The 25,337-nt window shown below is 42.5% G+C and overlaps 1 protein-coding gene across 1 annotated transcript in view; it reads left to right on the forward strand.

Moving 5' to 3' along the window:
* The window catches only part of EOLA2 (endothelium and lymphocyte associated ASCH domain 2), a 96,704-nt gene extending 82,689 nt beyond the window's left edge, over nucleotides 1-14,015 (forward strand). Inside the window, exon 3 of the mRNA XM_069612757.1 lies at nucleotides 13,109-14,015. Coding sequence (XP_069468858.1) covers nucleotides 13,109-13,326 — 218 coding nt within the window. The 3' untranslated portion in view covers nucleotides 13,327-14,015. The remainder of the gene's footprint in view (nucleotides 1-13,108) is intronic.
* The last annotated feature ends 11,322 nt before the right edge of the window (nucleotides 14,016-25,337 follow it).

Raw genomic sequence — 25,337 nt, forward strand, 5'->3', positions numbered from 1 at the left:
TCAACATCACAAACAGTTCCTGCTATCCCCTTAGATCCAATGGATCCCTATTTGCCTTTACTTGCACCAAACATACTTCCACAAAGTGAATGTAACCTAGATGCGGCAAGTGATAATGCAAAATGTACCGATAGAAGAAACTCGTTGGAGGTGGTTTCTGCGGTCTTGCAAAATTTGATCGATGTAAATAAATCACGTTCATGCAAACTGACGGCCATGGCTACCCCAGATCCAAATGTGTCGCAAAATGTTTCCCAGAGTAGTCATTGTAGAGCCATGACGAATGTTAACAGAGATATATGGGGACCTGGTAATTATAAAAAATTAAGAATTGGATCCTCTGAGGAGTCAGCACTATCATCAGAGGAAAAGGTGGTACACTCCCAGAAAAGATTGCCCTGTCAATCTACTAAAGATCATGAGTTTGAGAGACAACAGCAATCATATCAACCACAGCTAAGTCAAGACTTAAATAGCGACAAGCTAGACGAGCCTAGGTCAAGAGATTCATCGTCTGTGACGGGTCCATTCCCAAAAATAAGAGAACGCGTTCGGCTCTCACGATCTGCATGCGATGCGCAGCACATTTCTGGTGGAGGATCGGTAGCTCCGTGTGTACATGTACCATCGAACGACCTACTAATGGCCCTGACATCAGCGATGGCAATCTCCCTGACACCTTTTACTAAATTGTATGAATCATTAAACGAAAATGTGAAGGATGTTACAACACTGCTGGCGCTCGTGAATTCAAAACTCGTTCATTTAGAGTTAATGCACAGAGGCCAGGAGTCAAAACAAGAGGAGATAAACCAAAATCTACTGGCAGGTATGAAAGCTGCTAATGAAGCCAAACTGAACGACATGATTGATAAAAAACTGTTTGCGGAGGTTGCAAAAGAAGCGTTGGCGCTATTCCACAAACCAAACACACACCTAAAAGGAGAGGAGATGGGCAGAGCAAGTAACATGGCTCACGTGGACATGAATGAGCAGTCTACTCTTCTCACACTTCCATTCACTATAGCAACGTCCACAGAGCATATCGGTCAGCAAACGCCATCACTCCATATGAAAGATCAGTCCCCTCAAACCTACTTGAACCCGACAAGCCGGCAAATGGAATCAATTGACTTGACAAAAGGTTCAACTATCGATGCCGCTTTTCATGAGGCAACGGGTGAAGAAAATTCGAGGAACTTCAGTGAAGAATCTGAAAAAGGTGAAGACCAGCTGTGCTCACTGGAATGCTCGTTCCATTCAGCGTTTATGCAAACTAAAAATGTATCAAACCCCGCCTTGCATGACTGTCAACAAGCATCTGGCTCGCTGCTTACACAGCAGGCGGTGGCTGACGATTCAGGTCTGAATGAAGCGGCTGTGGACATGACAAAGCCTGCAGGCCTATTCCCCATTTTTGGAGGTAAATTGGTCGAAGCCCAAAACAAATTCAATGGGGAAGTAAGAAAAAAAAATCCATCACAAGCGAAAAAGGAAAAGAACATGCCTGCTCGTAAGAAGTCGAAACAAAAGGGAGCCAGAAAATTTCTTCGCAACATCAACATGTTCCAACTGGTAGGTAAAGCGATCACATCCAGTCTAAAATTAGCAGACACAATCAAGGCGAATAAACAAGTTGAGGGAGATTTGACAGGAATTATTACGCCACTTTCCGAGGCTGCACAAGATGAATCCGAGCTGGACGATCAGGAGTTACTGGAATTATCAGTTTACGAGGACCCGATTCAAGAAGTCCCTGAGCTAATACCTCCTGGTGTGCCGTGTGATCACAAAGCAGTTACTTCGCCTTCAAACTCAGGAAGGAATAGTGAGCTCAGGATGCCAGTGGTAGGCACTGCTAATTCTCACGACCTGCTGCCGGGAAATCAACAAGCGCCACCTAAAATCATATCTTCGGAGTCCCGTGACAGGGTATGTGTGATAGTTTTACCCGTAGGTGAGGCTGTTGAGGGGGAGCAAGGGCCTAAGAGCCCGGAGTTTGTCACCTTACAAGAAAAACGAGAGCGGCTGGCGAGAAGCGCGGCGGCAAAGAGTCAAAACGTTGGTGGCACAGGTGTGCCTCCGCTGATAAGAATAAATGCCGTAAAAGGAAAAAGTGAGATGGCCGAGGCAGTGGTGGTTGATGATTTACCTAGATCACGGAAAACCGAGAAACAGCAGCCTGAGGTGAAGGAGATCAAACTGAAAGACAGGAACGGACATGAATCAGCCCAACCGGTAAAGCTAAGCCCTGCAATCAAATTGATGTTGGAGAGGTTGGAATGTGGTGAAAAATTAATTTTGAATCGAACAAATGTGCTAAGGCTGCTTCATCATGTGCCTAGGCTACGATCCTTGTGTTCTAAAGATCTGCGTATTATTGAATTTCCGGAGGAGCTACGCACGGATAAGGTGATCCTTCATATAAATTCCAATATAATCGCAAATGTAATTTTGGAGTCAGATGAGGAACTACTGTCTCTAGGTTTCGACACGTATAAATTAACAGATCCTGTAAGGTGCAAAGCAGTAGTGATGAAAGACAGAATCGCCCAAGATCAGTTAACACAAAAAGGTAACTCAAGAGACAAAGAAAGTTTAATTAGAGCTGAATCCAGAGAACAAATCATGCAAGAGCAACTGGTCGAGAATGAGCTGGCGCCCAAAGAGGGGTCATCAGTTTCGGCGCGAAGAAGTGTAAGCACTGGCAAAAAAGAAGCTACTGCGAGAACAAGTCCAATGGCGAAAATTAAAATCACCATAAACAACGGTGGCTGTGCAGATATGACTACTCCGATAATGATAAATAGCCCTGCGAACAGAGATACGACGCAGGACTGGAAGTGGTTGGCCTCGGCGTTGAATGTTAATACTCGCAGCTAATGCCTAAAGGACAGCGCGGTGCACCTATGTTCTTTTGCCTCATGGAACACGCGAGGGTTCTCACATCTGCTAAAAAATGACTGGATGCATGATTTACAATTGATTTGCCTGCAAGAAACGTGGTTGAGTGAAATGCCGGTGTCTTCTGATTTTGAGTGTGCTCTGAACCCCGCTATCAAGGAAGAAAAGGGACGACCCATGTCTGGTCTCTTAACGATGATCAAACGATCATCAGGCTACCAGTTATTAAATTCATCTAATGTCACGCCTTACATTCAAGTATGTGAGATTGGCAAAAGCAACGCAATACGACAAGTGGGGGAGGCGATCCATATAATTAATCTATACTGGAACCATTACCGAACTGGAACACACTCGTTCATCGACCAGGTGACATCAATAATCGACAATTTATTGGAGTCAAACAAAGGGGGCTGCTTGTTAGTTTGTGGCGACTTAAATGTTGATATCTGCAAGCCACAGAATGCAACTAAGAGACAACTCGTGGATACCTGGTTAGAAGAACTCAATGTAAGAGGTCTATCAATGCTAAACGGATGTACACAAGGTGACATACCAGCTCAGCCTACGTGGCGGCGTGAATGTCAATTTTCGACCATTGACTATATTTTCGCTTCAGATATCATGCAGGCGCGGGCAAAATCCTTGAAAATCCGTACCATGAGCAACAGTGACCATGATTTGTTGGAATTAACATTCCAAGACTCAAAAGAGGAACAAAATCAAAAATGGAGATCAAAAGTTCTGGTGGAATCAAATCGTCTCCGGGTGAGATTGGATGAAAGTGACGTGGCCAACATATGCGCCCAATTTAGATCAACTTCTGAAGAGATTGAATACGTGTCCATTCTGTCCCAATTCAAAGCTAAATACATCGGGATGAAAAACTGCTCTTTCCAGAAGAAACATCGCTTCGACTTGTTGGTGATGCAGCGCAAAAGACTGATAAGGGCTGAAATACGGAAAAACAAGCAAGGGTCAGTACACGATATAACAGCAAAAAATCAGATAACTAAACAATCCTATAAAAACTGGATAAAAAGTCACAAATGTATATTACTTCAGCAAGACGCGGAGGCAATGTTGAAGATCCTAATTACTAAGAACAGTAGAGAGTTCTGGCGATCTATTAATCAAATGGAAGCACCGCAAGAAGCTTTGCAATCATGCCTGATATCTGAATCTGAGTGGGTGCAGTATTTTTCTGCTTTATACCACAAACATTTAGTTCCTACTATTTCAAGCCATAATTCAGTACCATGGGATCTATACTTTGCGAAGGATGAGATCCGAGAGGTTATCATGAGAGCTAAAAATTCCAGAGCACCAGGCCCTGATGGCCTGTCGAATTTCATGATTAAACAGTGCCCTGATCTCTGGACTGATTTTTGTTTCGACCTTTTTGGAAGAATTAATACACAAAAACAAGTACCAAATTCATGGAAAATTGGGATTATAGTCCCCATATTCAAAAAAGGAGACAGATTATCACCAAAAAACTACCGACCTGTGGCGCTGCTGGATGTCCTGGGCAAGATTTATGCATCGTTGCTGAAAACCAAATTGCTCAAATGGGCTACAACAGTAAAGAGAGTTGACGAAAGACAAGCGGGATTCGTAAAACTGGTCGGATGCTCATTGAACCTGCTGGTCCTAAACCTACTGAAGATGGAAGCCCTCCGACTAAACACGAAGGTGTACCTGGCTTTTGTCGATTTCTCTAGCGCTTTCGACATGATTGATCGCGAGAAGCTTTGGCAGAAACTGGAGGTGTGGGGTTGTCCAGTGGGTCTCTTAGCGGCGATTAAAGAGCTTCACACAGGTACCTCCATTACAATTCGCCTAGATCAATCAGGCTCCTTGTCGGCACTAATCAAGACTCATAGGGGTGTAAAACAGGGATGTCCGTTGGCAGCAGCACTTTTTAGTCTCTTCATCTCTGATATCGGTGAGGCTATCCATTCCGTGAGAGCGTTTCCACCTAAGCTCAATGCTTCACGGATAAGTTGGCTGCTGTATGCCGACGATTTAGTAATTTTAGACTTAACCCCGATTGGCCTTCAACGGAAACTGGACGCAGTACAAAGTTATGTAAGCTCGAACAACCTCAAGATCAACGCAGCAAAGATGGAAATACTGGTGTTTGGGAACTTAAGAACGACTCAACCTGCAAATGCGAAAAAGTATGTGTGGAAACTAGATCAAGTACCGCTAAAGGTTTCAAAAAGTGTGAAGTATCTAGGTATGATACTGAATTCTAGTATCTGTGATGAGTCCTGGGTAGTAGAATCCAAGAGGAAATGTGGACAGCTAGCTTGTCAGGGTATTGTGATACACAGAAAATTTGGACGTTTTTCGTTGCACCCCCTGCGTAACTTTTATGAACAGAAAGCGGTACCTATTCTGATTTACAGTGCGGAAAATGCGTTTGGATGTTCGTCAAAGCATTGGGCATCCTTGGAGCACATGTTCTGGATGAAAGCGTTAAGTTTACCGATTGGGATATCGACTGCTTGTATGAGATACGAACTTGCGTTAATATCACTGCATGCTCGAGTCAGCTGGAATCAGCTAACCTTATTTCGGAAATCCAGAATAGAGGAAGGAATCTTGCAATTCAAGATATTACATCAGGCTTCAGCAAAAGGGTGCGACATTCAATCTCAGTGGGTGAAACGTTGCGAAGATCTGTTGGCACTATACAACATCAGCATTGAAATGCTTCTAGCAAATCCAACCGCAGCAAAGGAGAAGCTCTGGCGTGCCGACTGGATTGCCACATGTAGTGAGCGAAAGAATGCTAGCGCCATGAAAGACTCTCCGGTCGAAGCAAGAGCCTTCAATGTCCCTCAAAAGTACTTGAATTGCTTTCCAAATTCGAAAGCAAGAAGACTGTATATGTTATTCCGGTTAAATGCCTTCAAAACAAAGGAGAGGACCAGTCATTGGCCATGTAATGTTGGTGCTAATTCCACCTGTCGCCTTTGCGAAAAAGATGTGGAGTCACTTAAGCATCTTGTGCTTTTCTGTCCAGCACTAAAAGACATAAGATCAATTCACATGAGCCGGTGGTACAACGTCCATCAGTCCATATGTGCGGAGGAATCATGGCAGATGATGTGTAATGGTCTGGATATGAAATTAATATTGCCCCTGACTTCCTTCTTGGCTGTAATTGAAGAGAGACTAAATGCGCTTGATAGGCTGTGAGCGAAAGAGGTTGAGTAAAGCCATGCTCGACTCAGTGATCTTAGGTGTTATCTGAGTAGGCTGGCATAAGAGATCACAGGAAGGAATTAGGATAATGTTGGAATCATGATTTCGTTTAAATTGTTGTGTTAAATGTTTGCCTTATGTGTTTGTTTGTAATATTTTAAAGGTTTGACCTAAAAACCAACAAAATAAAAAAAAAAAAAAAAAAAAAAAAGTAATGTACCACTGTTTTTGAGCTAATGTAAAAACTTGTAGACTATTCCCACACTACGCTGAGAATTATTATGGATTGATTTCTATGGTATTTGTAGGAATTACGGATTATACTTTTGAACGTCCAACCCATGACCAAATGTTAAATGCTCCTGTTTGTGGGTAGCCAGTGCATGACTGTGGGGGGGGGGACAACAGCCTGTGGCAAGTGTTTTTAGGGGCGTCTGGAAGGTGAACTAAGGAGGACCCTGGAGACAGTTCTTTTCTTTCAACAACAACAAAAAAGGGATTTCTGGGGTCACGCAACATAGGAAAATCATTGCCCTGCTGCTTTCAAAGAGTTTTCTTTTTCACTTTCTCCATCTCTGGAGACAGTTGAACTTTGGCATTGCCCACCTGAAGAATAGGTGGACTACAATGAACACTGAGACCTGTACTTGGCCATAACGGACTTGTTCCCTCGGATACAATAAATAATAATTTTTGCTTCTGGTATAAATAACAATAAAATAATAATAGAAAGGAAGGCTACCGTACAGGCATGGTTTCCTTATTCTACCAGTTTTCTGGCTCAAGGAAATAGGGGGTCCTGTTGGGGCATTGGATGTTCCCTTTAGGTTATATTATGATCCCTCAGGTCTAGGAGTATTTGGCGGCTAATTCAACTGTTTTCTCTGATCGTGCTTGGTTGGTCTCTGTCTGTGTTGTTGTCTCTGTGGTAGTCTGCAGCTAACATTAGTTTAGGTGTTCTGGTGCTGACTCTGTCTATTCCAATTTGAAGGGAGGGCAGTACTATTAAAGCTGCAAAGTTGATGTTATGCATTATTTTTTGTCACCAAATGTTACCGATGAAGCCATTAAGGCCAGTCATCAATCTAATGTATGCAAAGCACTAATTATTTGTTTATTCTATGTCTGAGATATACACACCGAACCATCCCTCCTCAAATGCTACTGAATTGATGCTATTTAATTATTTATTATCAGATGTTAATGAATTGATGCTACTTAATTACTTATTTATTCTATGTCTGAACTTCAAGCACCCAACCACCCCTAATCAAATGTTACTGAATTGATGCTATTTGAGTATTTATTTTATGTATGAACTTCAAGCACCCAACCACCCCCATCCAATGTTAATGAATTGATGCCATTTAATTATTTATTCCACGTATAAAATTCAACCGCTCAACCCTCGGGGGCATGGAGGTGTTGCAAGTTACTCATGTGCTAAAGAGGGTCCATTATACACATTCATTCATATAAAAAGGCTGTTCAAGCATTGCCAAATAAATAAGGCTATAGGCCTCTTTACAAGTCCGGCGGTAAACCTGCCGGCGGGTTGCCCCCGGACTTGCACTATTTACCGGCGCCTGGCTTGCCGGAATCACCAGGGGATTATGACGCCGGCGATCTGGGAAGTCAGGCGCCAGTAAATTGTTAATCCCCATTCCTATTGAGTCCCATAGGACTCAATGGGAATAGGGATGACGGAAGCACTGGCACCATTAAGAGCAGTGCCAGTGCTTCTGTGAAAGCCTGCGGGTGGGTGCCGTTCCGCCCGCTAAGTCTGATACTTGCATGTAGGACGGCAACCGCCCGCAGACTAGTAGTGTGCTGGTCCAGTAACAACTACCGGCACACTTGTAATGAGGCCCTATCTTTGTTTATTTATCCAGGTTCTTAGATGCAACGGGCAGTCATCAGGGCTGACCGACCATAGGACGGGACCAAATCCCACGCAGAGTACCCAGTCAATACTAGAGGCCTGTACGAGTTGGTTCACAGATTATCCCCCTGGGTTTCATTTGCACATGTGTGCAGTAAGGTCTAAGTACCCGAATCAGGTTCCCTACCGGTTGCTGTGAACTCCTTCATGAGGAGTTAAAGGCGAAACACCTTACATACAATTTACACTTCCCTTTGCTTTATGATTTTTATATTGCATTAACAACCAAACACACAGACACATAAACTGTGAATAAATATCCCTGTGACTGAAAAGAACTGTGAAGTTCCAAATCCTGTGACACTTGCAAGTATAACTTCTCTTGTAAATAGCAGGGAACCAAACAACTCTTTGGGCCTCATTGCGAGTTTGGCGGTGTGCTAATACAGTAGTGAAGGAGTTATCACTCCATTACCGCCGCATTACCATACTGCCGAACTACAGGTTTGAAGGTAAGGTCGGGGAAGCACTGTAATTCCTTTGCTTTACCACCTAAAACTGTCCAAATTGGCGATATTACCACCAGTTGTAGTCTCGAAATCCCTGTGGAGCCCTATGCACTCCAATTAATGGGGACTAACACAGCCTACACCACTTGTAATCCGGGGGTAATACTGCCACTAAGTCGTGGTAACGTTAATACCGTTTGGTGCTATCTCGGTGGTATTACTGCCGACATACCACCAAACTAGTAATGAGGCAGTTTGTCCCTTGCAGGCAACTTCAGGGTTCACCATGCCACCTTTAACACAAGGAGATACTTCAGTACAGGAAGAGAGCCACAGCACAACAGACTAAAGTAGGAACCTGTATACCTGAGAACTTACACATCGAATTCTACTCTCATTTTAGGCTCACAAATGTAAAAAGGTGCAACTAACAGGGACTGTTGCCAAGCACGGGTGGCACTTTGGTTAGACCAGTCCCTTTACCCCTCCCACTCCACCTAACTCCCCTACATTTGTCTTTCTTGCACAGTCTCTTTGGACTCTGGTGAATAGGCTGCATTTGCTTTGGCAATCCCAGACTCAATCTCTGGTGGGCATATTGGGGAATTTTAGACATCTTCTTCCAAAGGTTCCATGTGATAATATCCCTGCAAAAATGTTGCCATACAATAATGGTGCCTTTTTTGCGGCGATATTACCATATGGAACCTATGGGGGACACCCCTGCAACCCCCCATATTTTTTTAAAGGGATCGGGGGACACCGCTGTTCCCATTTACCCCATTTATGTTCCCATAAATAATGTTGCCTATGCAGTCGACTATATGTATGGCGACATTATTTATAGGGATATTACCCGATACCCTTCCAACAAGGCTCCAAACTATGCTGAACTGCCTGAGCACACTTGAGCTCATCAAACAACCTATTGCACCACTTCCGAATATAACTTGCTGTATCTGCCAGGTGGTAAAACAAAAGGTATCAACAATCCCTACCCTATACCGCTAATATGCTGCTCCTCTCACTCGAGAGTTCAAATCTGCACGTACCCAAACTTAAATGCACCTCCATTCCACCACCTTTTCCTTAGTTATCACCTACTGCCTTCTTCCTACTTCGACGTTGCTCAACTCCCTGTAAACGCACACCATCATATTCAGGTCGTGTTCTCCTTTGCTTCCCCTGTAAAAAAAAAAAAAGTTTGTTTTTAAACCTAAACTCCTAGAGTAGCGGGGACCCCGCCATACCAGGTTTAGGTGTGCCCTGGCGCAGTCTTCACCCAGTGAAGGCTGTGCGGGGCCTTGCTGCACGAGAAGGAAGTGCTCAGTAGGGGTTGGAGCCGACCGTGACATGTGGCACATGTGCCACGTTCGGCTCCAATGCCTTCTCCGTCTTCCTTGCGGCTCATATACAGGAACCAGGAAGCTCTCCCAGCTTGCTGGTTCCTGTTTGTGAGCAGCACAGAGGCGTCGAGGGTGGCCTGGAGTGATGGACCGGAGCTGGAAAAAACAGGCAAGGGTTTTCTTTTAAATGTGATGTGTATTTTGCATGTGTGAAGTGTCAGATGCATGTATGTGCTTGGGTCAGTGAGTGATGGGTGAATGAGTAGGAATGTGATGGTGTGTGTTTGAATGTTCTAGGTGGATGGGTGTGTTCCTTTGTGGAGAATGCAATGCAAGTAGACGTGAGAGGGGGTGGTGGGGTTGGGGGGGTGTGTGTTTCTGTCTGTCTGTCTGTCTGTCTCGCCCTGGGAGGCTATGATTACTAGAGCATTTTTGACATATCCTTTATTGACTTTGCATGTTTTACTGATATTTTCAGGCAAAGCCAAGTTCATATGTGACATTGCCTGGATAGACTAGGCATTTTGGTACTGCCAGTCTATCCATTGCTTACTGTGGCATGACATTTATTACTCAGCATCTTTGAAAAGCAAGCATGATAAGTAGTATTACCGCGCCAGACTGATGTAGCGGCCTGTATATTTCTTACTGTGACATGGCTTTTTATTAACTGAGAATCTATGATGGAGCAAGGATGATAAGTGTTCTTATGGGCCTTGACTGGCTTACATTGGAACCAGTTTGGGCATGTTTTCTTATTATGACATGTCACTTTTAATGGCCAAACCAGCAGGAGTATTTTCTTACATAGGAGTACTGGCATATATTGGCAGAGCCAGCTTTGTGCCTAGTGGCAGTAATGATACCATAAAAAACTTTTCAAAGTGAACATGAGTATTGGAAATGTATGGGCACAGCCAGGATGAAAATGTTTGTTATACTGGCATATAAATAAATACATATACCGGGACCGGCATGACAATGCATTGGGAAATGCGCTTGTGTACTTTTGGTGACTTGCATCTGTTGTACTTTTTTTTCCATGAGTTACTCTACACCCTACAAAACCGATTGCAAACTGTCTACACCACATTTTCACAGAAAGTGTGCTGTGTAATGTACCATTTTTTTAACCCATTATTCAAAATATTTTCTCATGGGAGGGAGGAAGAATCCCCCTGGATTGTGAAGGAGAGGTTGCCTCTGCAAACCTGTTTTCGTTAGTCCAGGCCCCCTCGCTATGCTCTGTCACAGTCGCATATTTGTGCTATATATTTAAACACTCCAATAGAAAAACTCACTAGGCACCAGTGGTGGCTGGTATAGTTTAGGACCAGAGACACCAGGTGAAACATTTAAGCTTTGATTAAAAAACATTTACTTCTTTCATCATGGACATTGTGCACACGTGGTGGTCTTGGCCAACCCCTGTGCTTTGTTAAGGAGCTTGGAGGTGGGGTGGGGCCTCCCCATGGCTCGCAGGGCGTCCCCCAAACTTTGTGCTATGCCACAGATTGGGCTCTGCTCACCTTTTGAATGCATTCAAGTGTGATGTGAATGGTTGAGAGCGGCCTGAAACTCGACCAGGACCCTGCTCTGGTACAACACTGTTTAAGAAAATAAGCGTTGGACCCACAGTCTCAGAAGTGAGTGGGCCATGGAGTGACCCACCCCTCCCCACTCAAACTCTTTCTTGGAAAGGCCTTTGTGGAAGCTTCATTCACGGGCCGTTCCTTGGCGGAGGGGGAGTCATTGAATAATGCACCTCGCACATAGAGCTCTGAAAATCGGATATGCATTGAGCCCCACTCTTGAGGGAAGTGCAGCCCCCCATCTCCACACCTCACCCCGTTAAAGAAGATTCAAGAAGAGTCATGTATCAAAGCCTAGGACATTAAGGTGTTATGTTTGACTCTAGGTTATGGGGGACAACATGTGGTTGCTTGTCACATAACTTAAAGATAAATGCACACGGAGACAGATGGTCTCAGCTTACACTCGCACAATATTATTTTTTACTATCGTAGTGGTAGCTAACTCATAGATACATTCATAACCAGGCAATTTTGTTGATACAAAATCCTTTAATTTTCAGGCCCTGCACATGCAGCATTTTGCTCCTGGGTAAACGGACAGCGCAAACCTCCCAGTTGAGTGCTTTTTTTTGGCTTTAACACATCAATGCCACAGATAACAAGTACTTCTGTGTCCATTGATTTATAGATGTTTCATACACTAGCTGTAGCCTCCGTTAATTCAGTGACCCTGTTAAAAGTGCTGCATTCTGTATGTTTTACATGTAGGCTCCATGTCGAATCTGGAAATTGACATTCCCCAAATGTGCCTCGGTTCATATATCTTGCTGAAATTAAAGTGCCTGAAAATACAGGTGTTAGACACATCTGAATGTCGTGTGCCATCACTTCCTGTGATGTCACTTGGGGGTGGGTCAAATGGCATCACTTCCTGTGGTGTCATTGGAGGTCAAGGGCCGTGTGATGTCACTACCGCTACCCCAGGCATTTTGGTGAAATGACGTCCCTGCTCATCTTCCCATCACAACTCAAGGTGGCGAAAGGCAGGCATGGGCATAATAGGCAATATCCATTCAGGCAAGTCTCTGCGGTTGGAGATCACTACAGTGGTAACCGGTACTGTAGGAATTACTGTTGCTTTACAGTAAAAATATAATAGCATAGCATTTGAAAACCCTGCCCATCTCTGTTTAGATAGTATATGGTCCACTGCTGACACTAACGAGCTGGAACATGTGATTCGATCTGTGCTAGGTTGAGGAGGCAGAGGAGAATTGCAATGTAAAATGATATGTCGAAGGACACTATGAATGAGGTTTGTTAGAGACACTATTTTAGCAAAATCCTTTAAAACTGCAAATATTTAAATCCTTTTTGTATTTTATTTACGCGATTTGACTTCTCTATAAACACTACCTCCACCTCCTTGTGGGAAACTTATTTTACCATATTGATTTCTATGGTGCAGTGTTCTTTATGCAGTTTTAATGAAAATAAGTATGCTCACTTAAGACTACTAAATTATCGAAAGATGACATGTTTCTGTGGTTCTAATGGCACTTCAGTTGGTTTCATGGAGATTGCATGTTCTGATTTCTATGGAAAAGCAATGCAAAAATTAAACCTGATAATTTGTAAGAAATACATTTTCCTTGTCATAAGTTGAAACATTATGCCTACTGAAAATTGTTTTTCGTTTGCATGGTTTCTTAACAGGGCTGATTGATGTAGGGAATACATGGCAGTGCCCTGAAATGCTAACTCCAGCAGAGACTTCAGAACTTGAGTGTAAAGCTCTGCTGACTGGCCTGGAGCAAAAGTATCTTACAGAGGTTTCAAATCCAAGATGGCTGCTGGAACCAGTTCCTGCCAGGGGGGCGAAGAATATCTGGCAAATGGACATTCCTGATGAATTTATACCATCAGATTATTAGTGGTGTTACTGGTGTTGATTTAAAGTTACATAAGACAAGCAGCAAAATGTATTTGCACCTTGATGTTTAAGTGGTAAACTAATACATTTAAGATTTAACAAATGTATATTCTGGAGCTAGGATTTTCTACATTAGCTATCTTATTCAATGAATTTGTGCGCTGAAAAACGGGGATTTGTGCGCCATTTTGCCCGCAAATCCCCATTTGTTAAACAGGGATTTGCGGGCATAATGGCGCACAAATCCCTCTTTTTCGCACAAATTCCATGAATCAGCCCCTAAATCACATGTATCATGTATTTTAGGAAAATGTACATTGTAAAGTGTGCTTAGTTAATATTTTGACTTTTGAAAAGGGGTATAAACTATGAATATTCTCTTACATTCACTATATTTATTGTACACTCTATGATCAGGATCATCTCTTTGCTCAGTCACTAAATTTTGATTAATTGAACTTTGATTCCAAACAATGAACACAATTTACCACCAGAGCCTAGTTTGAGCTAGAACATGTGTTCTGCGTCATGGTCCAAATATGTAACTTATTTAGTCCTATTGCTTGCTTCGTATTGCCAATGTGTTTAAAGCTCTGTTGTATTCCAAACCTAGTGTACCCTTTAGAAAAATGTCTGTGGTAGCTGCAGAACTCCTATGAGACCATCGGAAAGATAAACTCTAAAACCTAATTGGGCATGTGATTTGAGTAGGTCAAGGTAAGGCCAAAATTAGTAGACTGGTTATTCTCTTAAATCCCACCTATTTGAAATGCCCATCTGCTTTTATGGATAAGTGAGGAGGAGAAAAGTTGAGAGATTAATTAAGGTTTTTATTGAGCGCAGACCCACCTTCGAGAAGCTTCACAATTATGGGGGGTGAGGCGGACCTGGTGAGGGAAGCCGAGAAAGAATGGAGCAGAGAGCAAAGAACAGGGGAGGACGAGGAGGGCAGGCAGTTTAGCGGCCAGGGATGTACAAGCAACCGGTGAGGGAACAGTGGGGAGTAGATCATCCAGAGTCAGGTAGGGTGGGGAGTGGCCGGTGTGTGGACCTAGGTGTTAGGGAAGAGCCATTACTTGAAGATGAGGGTCTTGTGCTCCTTTCGGAACTTCAGAAGTGACAGGGTGAGTCTGATATTGATTGGGAGGAGGTTCAAGAGTCTTGGGGCTTAGACAAAGCAGACCTGTCTTCTGGTGATTTCCTTCCTGCACCAACAAAGTTAAAGTCTGCACATGTCCTTCTGGTGAATAGCAGGCCCCTGGAAATGCAGAGTTTCTCAGTGAGTTAGCTCGGGGACCTCAGGGTGACAGTCTTGTAAATGATCAAGCACAATTTAAAGATGTTACTTGCTTGCAGTGGGAGTCAGTACAGTTCGATTAGGCTCGGGAGTGGGGGGCGGGGGGAGAATTTGTGGTCAATTTTCAGACTCCTTTGATTCATGCTGCAGCAGGCAGGACACATTTTAGGGTTGCCCAGGTAGTTTGTGAGGGGCCCTCCAAAAGGATTGCCACCATCCAGGTGGGAGAGGACCAAGGCCAGCAGATCTAAAGTTGTTTTCTTGGATGAAAGGCTTGATTTTCAGCAGGAGAGAAAGTTGCTACCAAGCCGTTTGTGTTTTTCTTGCTATGTGCTGTTTGAAGGAGAGGTGTCTGTCGATTTCGAACCCAAGGGACTTGGCGCAGGCAATCAGTTCATAGTAGAGAGCCAGGTGTAGCTGTCCGGTTGTTCGGTGTTGTTGGTTAGCAGTAGGAATTCCGCCTTGAAAGGATTGAGCATGAACTAATCGCGGGACATCCATGACAGGAGAATGGGCTTAAGCATGTGGATGTCTTCAGTGGAGGCTATTGTGAGGTTGAGCTACATGTCATCTGCATATTGGTGGATGTGAATGTTTTAGAAAGGAGAGTTACCAGGGGTTCCATGCTCGCATCTTGAAACACTTGTGCATAGGCGCGTTATAAATGCCATATCATATCATATCATATCATATAATTATCATATCAAGATTGAAGAACACAATGAAGATGATGGATTCTTGTGGGACTCCACAGCTGATGGGCTTTGTTGGTGATCTGGATGAATCCATTTGCACAAACTGGTGGCAATTAGCAATGATTTGAACCAGCTGATCCACATGCAGTGATGTAGATAGCAATTGAGTGTTTGGTGGTCTACTGTGTCGAATGCTGCTGGGAGGTCAAGTAGCCCCAGGATGCAATGGTGGCCATCATCAGAGATGGTGGGACAGAGAGATGATGAGTTGGTGACCCTAAAGGATTGAGGATAGGCTGCAATGAAACAGTCCTCACTACTGGGCTTTCATAGAAAGACATTTTTTCTATGTCCAGCTCCCTTCATTCTCAAATAATGGAAGGGTCTTTTTGAGCATTTTACCAGAAACCCTGTACCAAACACTCATGAGCTGCAGAGGCAAAGATGATGAAATATGCACGTAGCCTTAAGCTCCAGTCTCTAATTCTTCTGCTAATTAGCATAGACTAGAAGTGTGCCCAGGTCCACTTGTTTAGCACTCCCCTTATTGTTTTTTCCAGGCGTTTATGTTGGCAGTAGTTTACTGCAGCTTTTGCATCTCTTTTGGTGCTTTTATCGCTGCAGCTGGTCTAAGCATAACTGTACTTGTCTGATTTGCGTATGAGTCATGTGAAGCCTGCATCCATGGCTTATGCGGTTTTCATTTCAGTATGTAACATCGGTTCACAGATACCATAGCAATATCTTTGAAATAGAGTGCATGAGTGACAATTCTGTATAAACGAATTGAATTTATCAGAAGACTGGCCACTCTCTCTACTTCCACCTGTTACATATTTAAGTGGAAATGATTTTCTGTAGCCCACAACTGTCAAACACCTTTATATAGATTGTTTATTTTTAGGGATCCATACTTTTTCTTTTGAGACTATCTGTTGTATTGGTGACAACTAATCTACAGATTTCCATAGTCCCACTGAGACCTGCCGGTTGCATTTTCTGGCATTCAAAATCTCCACATGTACTATTCCATTTCTATTTGAATGAGGAAAGGCACTACTATCCAATGGTTTCCCAAGTCCTTGACCCATCTCATAAATTTGTCAGTGGTGCAAAAAAAATGAAAACCGATCCGTTTTTTAAAATTTTTACAAAGCAGGAGAAGGTTGTTAGTCCCACGAATATCTTCAGAGTGTAGCAGCAAGAACCACACTGGACCTACCAAATGTCCTGGAATACAAGAAGCGATGCACATGAATATGTTACCAGTGGAAGAGTGAAGAGGGGGTCCCAGAAGTCCAGAGAACGCCCCTGTGCCCCCTGAAATTCATGATGAGCCGAAAGGCCAGAAATGCTTGCAGCCACCCATCTTATTTCAGACGAATCCCAAGTACTCCAATGATTGACAAGCTCTCCGACAAGTAGTCGGCAAGGAGAAGATTGCATTTCGTCGCACCACGCTCAAGGAATTACTTTCATTTGCGAACCGGACTTGACTTCAGCCTCTGTCTGATCCCGCCGAAGGCCCCGCCCACGCCCCGTACGATTGGAGCCCACCTGCTTCAAAACACACTGGCACGCGCACCGCGCGCGCACCGAAGTGTGTCTAAGTGTGCTGGGCTGTTTGGCTGTACTCGCTGCTCTCCGACAAGTAGTCGGCAAGGAGAAGATTGCATTTCGTCGCACCACGCTCAAGGAATTACTTTCATTTGCGAACCGGACTTGACTTCAGGTACTCGTTGCCAACAGCGAACTTACTGCTGAAAGAGGATACTGTGGTGTGCACCTTGTGCACAACAGTGACTGTCTCCGCATTGACTTTCTGCTTCTGACCTCCCCTTCTTTTTGTTATAGCCTCTGTCTGATCCCGCCGAAGGCCCCGCCCACGCCCCGTACGATTGGAGCACACCTGCTTCAAAACACACTGGCACGCGCACCGCGCGCGCACCGAAGTGTGTCTAAGTGTGCTGGGCTGTTTGGCTGTTCGGCGGGTCGGCAGGGCGTCAGGAAAAAGCCTGGAAGGGAATAAACTCTTGAAGGAAATACCTTCGAATTGGATTTGAGGTTCTCTTGAGTACTAAACTCAGTGAACCTTTTATTACAGATTGTACCTTCTGCTCTCGTTTGAATTTACGGTACGTTCTGTTGTAAAACTAACCTTGTGCTTGTATTTCAACCTGATACTATTACATTTATATTACCATATTATTTTTTCAAGTCTACTACTCATAAGCTCACAGTAGCTAACTAGAGGTGGTTAATTAAATAAATACCACTGCAGGCATCTGCCAGGCATTAAATAGCAAAATGATTGTCAGTCTACGTAGCAGCAAGAGCCTAGCTGAAGGGAATTCTCATATAGGGATGAATGCCACAAATCCGGTATTATTACATGACTCTGACCTAGAATCCAATATAATTGCTCCTCACTTACCGCCATCAGATGCTGGTTTAAATGACAATAACAACATTCCATATAGCTTGCAATCAATGGCAATAGAACCTAATGATGACACAAACAAACATCTTCCTCTTTGCACACCTAATATAATAACTGCCGATGAAGATTCTATTAAAACTTCCACAAAGGCAAAAGCTTCGGCTGTAGTAATTCAAAAAAACAAAGAAATAGAGTCACTTGGGAATGCGGCATTTGCAAATCAAGATGATAAAACCTGTGTGGCACCGAAAATCATTTCTGATGTCTCCTTCCTGGCTCCTGCACTGACTGGTGAATGGGAGAAACGATGCAGAATTTCATTCACTCCGAATTCTCCGGTAGTATTCTTACCATCGGAAGTTGAACGGATTTGCTTGCATAATATTCAGGAGGGCCACTCTATGCACTCCTGTGCTAGTACTGAACCCTACCATCATGAACGAAAGCAGAGACCTTCTTGTAGTTCTCCTATACTCTGCAAAATATCTAATGGCCAAGGGTCTCTCCCAGCACCGTCACAAATGGTGAACGAAACATTTGATGAAGAAATGTGTTACGAGGTAGGGGCGTGTCCCACTCCAGATAAAAACACTCAATCCAAATCTCAAGGCCCGAACAATGAAGATGATCTAAGCAATTTTCCTGTGATCTCTTCCCTTTTAAATTTATTAGATAAAGGCCATGATCTAACGCACATGCATATTAATTCACTAAAAGAAGTGGTGTTGGACTTAACCAACAAAGTATCCAAAATTGAGGGTATGTTGCTTTCCCAATCTGTTGCTCATTCAGAGAAACAAGCACTTGTTGACGCATGCTTATTGAAAGCTCTGTCAGCTAATGTTCAGACGTGTACAAATCAATCTACCCAAACTACTGCATCTACCCACATTGTGATATCAGAGCATCGTACCAATGCGAGAGCTGTCGTGGATGGCCCCAAGGAGGAAAACTCTCCTATGGAACGCCCTGTGTCATCTATTATACTAGACGAAGTTAAGCAAAACTCATGTAAATTGGAAGAGTTATCTCGTCTACTAACAAGACAGCACCTGGATTTAAAGTTTGGGGGGGGAGACCTGAGGAGTTCGTTGATGTAACTAGCTCAATGCCTCTGCCACAAGAGATTGCACTCAATAGCCCGTCACCTTTAGTGAATGTAATTAACGAAGCTGAAGCAGAACAAATTAGAAGCGACTTTATTATCGCTGTGAATCTGGATAAATTAAGAGAAGAAGGAGGTGCTGCAAGCAGTGATCGTGAAGACAACGAACCAGATCTTTATGTCACGTAAAATGAAGCGTGCTCACGTTAGGGCAATAAAAAGAGAAAATAAACAGAAAAAAAAGTTAACTAATGATCAAATATCTGTGGTCACAAAAAAAATGAAACAGGATAACAGTAAAAACTCAAATAAAAATAAGAAAAGAATGAAAATTGCTGATGATGAGGTTGAGACGCAACCATCCAACTCTCTTTCAGGATCTGCAAATGAATCAAAAATTGACCTAACACAACTGAATGCAGAATCAAAGGTGGTCTTAAGTGTGGTTCCATCAGTTGGCTCCCCCCCACAAACAAAAAAAAAGGGAGCCCTCATGAGGAAACCGACGGATAATATGGAGAAGGGTGACTCTGGACAGCTGTCTCAAGGACGCCTATCGACATTTTATCCACTTATTGAAAAAAAAACCACGGTGTTAGGACAGATAAAGGATCTAAATCCTGATATTAACCCAGACGCAGTTCTTAAACAAAAAAAGGCATGTGACGCAAAGATAAAAACCAACTCCTCTAGGAATATGGATAACATTCAATCCTCTGAGGACTTTGAAAGTCACACTCCACCTCTAGAAAATCTGGTGGCTTCAATTGATTGTGAGGGGGATTCCATTACTGAGGTAAGGGAAGCTACAGAAGTCAGAGTATCTGTTGAGAGCTAATCTCCTTCCCGAGGTAGTGATGAAAAAGAGGAAACTAAATACGTCTTCAATAGAGATACAAGGTATTATCTGGGATGGTCCAGTGATCAGGCAATCAATGGCAAACAAAGGATAAACAGATCTTTTTTGTTTAACATATTTAAGGATAGTCCTCAATTGAGAACTCTCCACATGGATGACATTGAGTGGCTGAGACTGGCAAACCATAATAATCTGAGAATGATCTGTGCACCACACTCACCAATGATACTCAGGCTATTGTGGGATCATAGAGATGACTTTAACGCCCGTGGGTTGACGCTACACCTGTTTAGGACTATTGAAGAGGCTGAGGAATTCCTAAACGAGGTCTTAAAACCGGAGGCAGAAATGGGGGCCACTCACGCCACCTTATCAGCCGGTTCTGCACAAACTGTTGAATTAATTTCTAAAATATCAGAACTGGTGGGTGCCACTTCTAACATTCCTTGGCTTGCTCCTCTGATGACATCTATTCTTGAATTCTCTAATAAGCAAAGCAAACCATAGGCAAAAAACACTTCAGCATTAAATGCTCAGTGTCTCAAAATATTGTCTTGGAATTGTTGCGGGAAAAGGAATTTAGAAAATTGGGCCTCCAATTTTGTAATTATGGGATCTCCCACGATAACACTTTTACAGGAAACTATGTGTGTTAATGAATTGAATATGGAGGGATTTTCCAATTACTGCTTACCGGCTATAAGAGGTGCAACAGGTCGGCCGTATGGGGGTATTGCTATACTTATAAATAATGCCATAAACCACATGTCGAAGGTTATTTTTGCTAAACATGGAATGTTGGCAATTGAGTGCATCCTCATTAGTGTATCGACCTGTGCATTTTTAATTGTATGCCTGTACTACAATCCGACAAATGTCCCGATTGAGGCCGCATTCGATAATATGGATGAACTACTTGAGGAGGCAACGATCAGAAACTCGAATTACATGATTGTTATTGGGGGCGATTTTAATGCGGTTTGTGTACCCCCAATTTCTAAGCCAGTTGATAGGTGTAAGTCCTTTTCAAATACCTCAGTGACTCTGGGAAAGGGTTGGGTCTCCTATTTCAAACAATGGAACATTCAATTGTTGGAATATGAGAGCGGTGATCATAAGGGGACTTGGAAGAGGGGGTCTCAATCCTCCTATATTGACTATTTCTTCGTCTCCTCCAATTGTATGCCCTTGGTAATCAATGTCTCAATCCACACACAGACCCAGAGCGATCACTACCCGATAAGTACAAGTGTAAAATGCGATTTGGCATCCTTGAATAAAGATGTTGCTCTGGGATTGGTGACCCCTGAAAGAGCACAGACCTCTGTAGGATGGCATCCGAAAATGTGCAGAGAGCTATCGTTTCTGGTCCAGAGAGATGTAATTCGTGTGTCTAGTACCGCAGATCTATTCATTAATGCACGCAGAAGAGAAGAATGGAATTCGATTATAATCAAAGATCATATTGAACATCTTGCCCAAAAAGCGACAGCCCTAAACTTATCCGTTGAAAGTGGTTACAATTCTGGAATAGCAATGGCTAAGAGGGAAAAAAATTGCTGTCTGCGTGCCTTGAAGAAGAATCACGAAAAACACATAGACTATTATGTTGCCAAAAACAAGATTAGGAACCACTACAGGCACAAACTAAAATCCATAAAATTCCAAATGAAGCTTGTCGCGAATCAACAAATGATGAAATATCTCATTACACATGACACCAGGGACATCTGGGCAGTATTAAATAATAAAAAGGGGGTGGCGCTGCATGATATGGCCTCACCAATTGCCTCGTCCACTTGGATTGAATACTTTGAATGTAAATATAGTCTGCCATTGAAATTCTCAACATATAATTCAGGAATTCTTGATTTCGATTGTAAAGAACATTTATTTTTTTCCCTGAATGAAATTGTTGATGCAATTAATCATCTTAACTATTCCAAGGCGGCTGGGCCGGATGGTTTGCCTGCCTGTATTTTAAAAGACGATCCATATTTTTGGGGCGCCATTCTTTATACAAAGTTTGCTTATATTCTTTCGACTAATTCTATCCCTAAATCATGGCTTAATGCCATAATTATTCCCTTGTACAAAAAGGGGAATCCCAAATTGCCTGAGAACTTCAGGCCAATTGCACTGATGGATGCATCAGAAAAGGTTTTTTCCATACTTTTACTACAGCGTTTACAAAATTTCATAGAAACAAAGAGTATATTCTCAAAGTTCCAAACGGGGTTTCGAAAGTATATGGGGACCTCGTTAAATGCTCTCATTATATCACACATTTATGCACAAACCAAAATTCCAGATTACGGGGCTGTCTATATGGCAGCCTTGGACATGAGTAGTGCTTTCGACTCAGTAATAAGAGAAATATTATGGACTAAACTCATACAACTTGGTTTCCCAAAAAGAATGGTCCAATTAATTGCAATGTTGCATAATCACACAACGTATCGAATAAGAATAAATAGAGACGGTGTCCTTACAGTACCTATTATGACCAAGACAGGAGTTAAACAAGGATGTAACATGGCCGCTACATTATTTAACTTATACATCTGTGATATGGATATGATTTGGAATGGAAGTGGCATGTATCCCGTGAAACTAGGGGATTTGAAAATATCATGGTTATGTTTTGCAGACGATATTTTATTGTTCGACCGAACTCCAAGTGGATTACAACAAAAATTGGATAGATTCTCTAATTATGCTGCATCTCATAACCTAACACCAAACTGTCTGAAATCACAAATTGTCGTTTTTCGCAATTTTAGAAAAATCAAATCATATAACTGGCAACTAAATGGTAACATCATTGTATGTGAAAACTCAATTCGCTATCTTGGGTATCCCTTAAATGTTCAGTATTCTCTTAAATTTTGGCAATCATACCTAAAGACGAAGGTACGTCCGTTAATATCTATGATGAAGGTTTTGTTAAGAACTATCTGTGAGTTTTCGCTGTTACCGTTGATTAATTTCTATATGTTGAAAGTTGAACCAATCCTTCTATATGGTTTGGATATGTGTCTTCTTGATGTGGGCGGCATACTAAATCAAATACAGGGAAATGTATGGAAAAGTGTGTTGGGGTTATCTAAATCAATCCCTAACTCTATTATCAGACATGAACTTGGTTTATCCTCTCTAGCTGCCAGATGGTCTTGGAGAAAACTATCACGATATGCAGATATTATGGCGCCTCATAATAACTCCCTATATGTGGATCTAAATGGTCTATTTGCTTTGACAAAAATAAAATCTATCAGCATATTTGCTAATGAAATGAATCTCATCTTAGACGATTGCGACTGCACGATTCAAGATCTAGTTATGCAGCTTCCTAAAGTCAAAAGGAATCTCTACGATCGTGACTGGTCAGCAACCTTGGATTGTAATAATTCATACAGATTGTATTTGGAATATGCTAGATGGCCACGTAAAAGAGTGTTGAGATCTCCTTATCTGGAGTTATGCCCATCAAGTAAGACTCGTCGAGCCTATCTAAGGTTCAAATTGAATCAATATCACACACTTGAGAGAATTCATCATTGGTGTAAATGTACAGGTGTATCCACTAATCAGCTTTGTCGCCTTTGCGATAGTGGGTTTATTGAAACCTTAAAACATCTAGTAGTTGACTGCACCTTCTTTGAACACGATAGAAAAAACTATCTGGGGATATTTGCCCCAAAGGATACAGATATTTCGAAATCTTCCTTTTGGGATAGCTGTATGTATGGTGGGAGTATGGCACTTATTATTTCATTAGTGCGTTTGCTGAGTAAAATCGGAACTGAATTGGGAAGCATAAATGACAATCTAAACAACTCTAGCTGAACATCTTTCTCCTAAAATGACGTATAAACAATCTTTCAGGTACGATTTTTTGGTAGTTTAAATTATGATGCTGGTAAACGAAAAGATTGAGCAAAGAAATGGGTGATGAATTCAATCTATAATCTATGTTTTGTTGATTGTAATGTAGCAAAGTTTGTTTAAAGAAAAGGTTAAGGAACCCAATATTTTTTAACTCTCGTCGACTGAAATTTTAATCATCATGTTTACAATTCACAAGGTTCATGTATTACATCATTTCTGTTTGTAGCGGTTTTCTTTTGTAAACCTATATATTTTTTTGGCTTGTAAATGTTTTCTTTTTCAAATTTACACAATAATTGTTTATAAAAGTTTTCTTTTGTAAAACTATATATAAAAAATTATTTTAAATAAAAAAAAATAAAAAAAATGATTGACAAGTACACTGAAAGGTATCCTCTCTCGTCCAGCCATACAGACCAAATACAATGCAAATCTTTCCATGTGTGGGAGAAGAACCTGTGATCGTGGACAGATGCGCCTATAAGGACACCATCAACTAAGCACGAAGTAGCCATGATGTTGACGTCATTGGTGACACCAGTGTTAGACATGAAGCACATTCGCAGTCCTGCAATGCATCACACAAACACACACCCGTATACATGAAGAACATGAGTTCACAGTTCTATAGCTAGAGGAAAGATACATATGCATACTCTCATTGCTTTTATTATTTTTACACTACCCAAATGCAGTAGCGCAGAACCGCAAATCACAAGAGATCCTGAGCAAGTTTGCTGATGCTTATAGCCAATAGTCACGTGGACACAGGAGTATATATGGAACCTGATCGAACCACGTATAACTAACCCAAGAGAACGTAGCATAACGTGGACAATGTAGAAACTGCATTATAAGGTTTAGGAAAATTACAGAAGGCCTCAAGCCACTGAACATGAGATGAGCCGAGCTGACTCAGGCTGCACAAAGAGCAAGACTTGTGAGACGGGGTCATAGCCAAGGTCAGAGAGATGACGACACATTCCAATCCCCAAATGACAAAGGGACCAGCTGCAGAGAAACTGAATACATCCTCATAAATGAGAGCTGCAGAGCTCAAATTTGTGGTCTCTAATCACGTGGTACAGCCGAATGAGACAATGGACAGTCTACCATGGTGGGACATAGGAGCCGATCCCAGCAAGCAAGACACAGACTGCAACAAGTGTTCCAACGATAGGAGCATATTCTCATAGGCAAAGGTTGTACACACAAGTTACAATACCGACACATAATCGTTCACATCACCTTGTAGAGGTGCACAGCGAGCTGAGACCTCGATCGAGTCCCAGGCCTGAGTGGGGATCAGCTCTAACCAATCAGTCTAGGAACCCAAGGGTGGATGGTAAGGAGAAAGAACCAATGGTAAACCCACTATTCTGCAACAATGTAAGATAGTTTCTTAGGGATGGGACAGGCCAGCCACCTGACATGCAAGGACCAGTAGAATAACTTTTATAGGAGACCGTATAGGATATAGAACTCTCAATACCCAATCCCTCGGGCTGATAGGTTTTTTGGAGAAGGGCCCAGGTGATGATGCCAGAGTCATACAAAACTGACTTGCGCGCTGTGGAACATCGCGATGCACCAGAATCTTCCTGTGTTCTTGTATTGATCCCTGTTGGTTTTATTTGCAATAAACCGCAGTTTGTACTTGCCGTTGACGGAGTCCTTCGTTTGTTCTGGGAGGGTGTTGGGCCCTCAAAGTCCACAGACTCCAGC

The sequence above is a fragment of the Ambystoma mexicanum genome, chromosome 5p (genome assembly GCF_040938575.1).
Source record: "Ambystoma mexicanum isolate Mex_15411 chromosome 5p, UKY_AmexF1_1, whole genome shotgun sequence".
NCBI classification, from domain to species: domain Eukaryota; kingdom Metazoa; phylum Chordata; class Amphibia; order Caudata; family Ambystomatidae; genus Ambystoma; species Ambystoma mexicanum.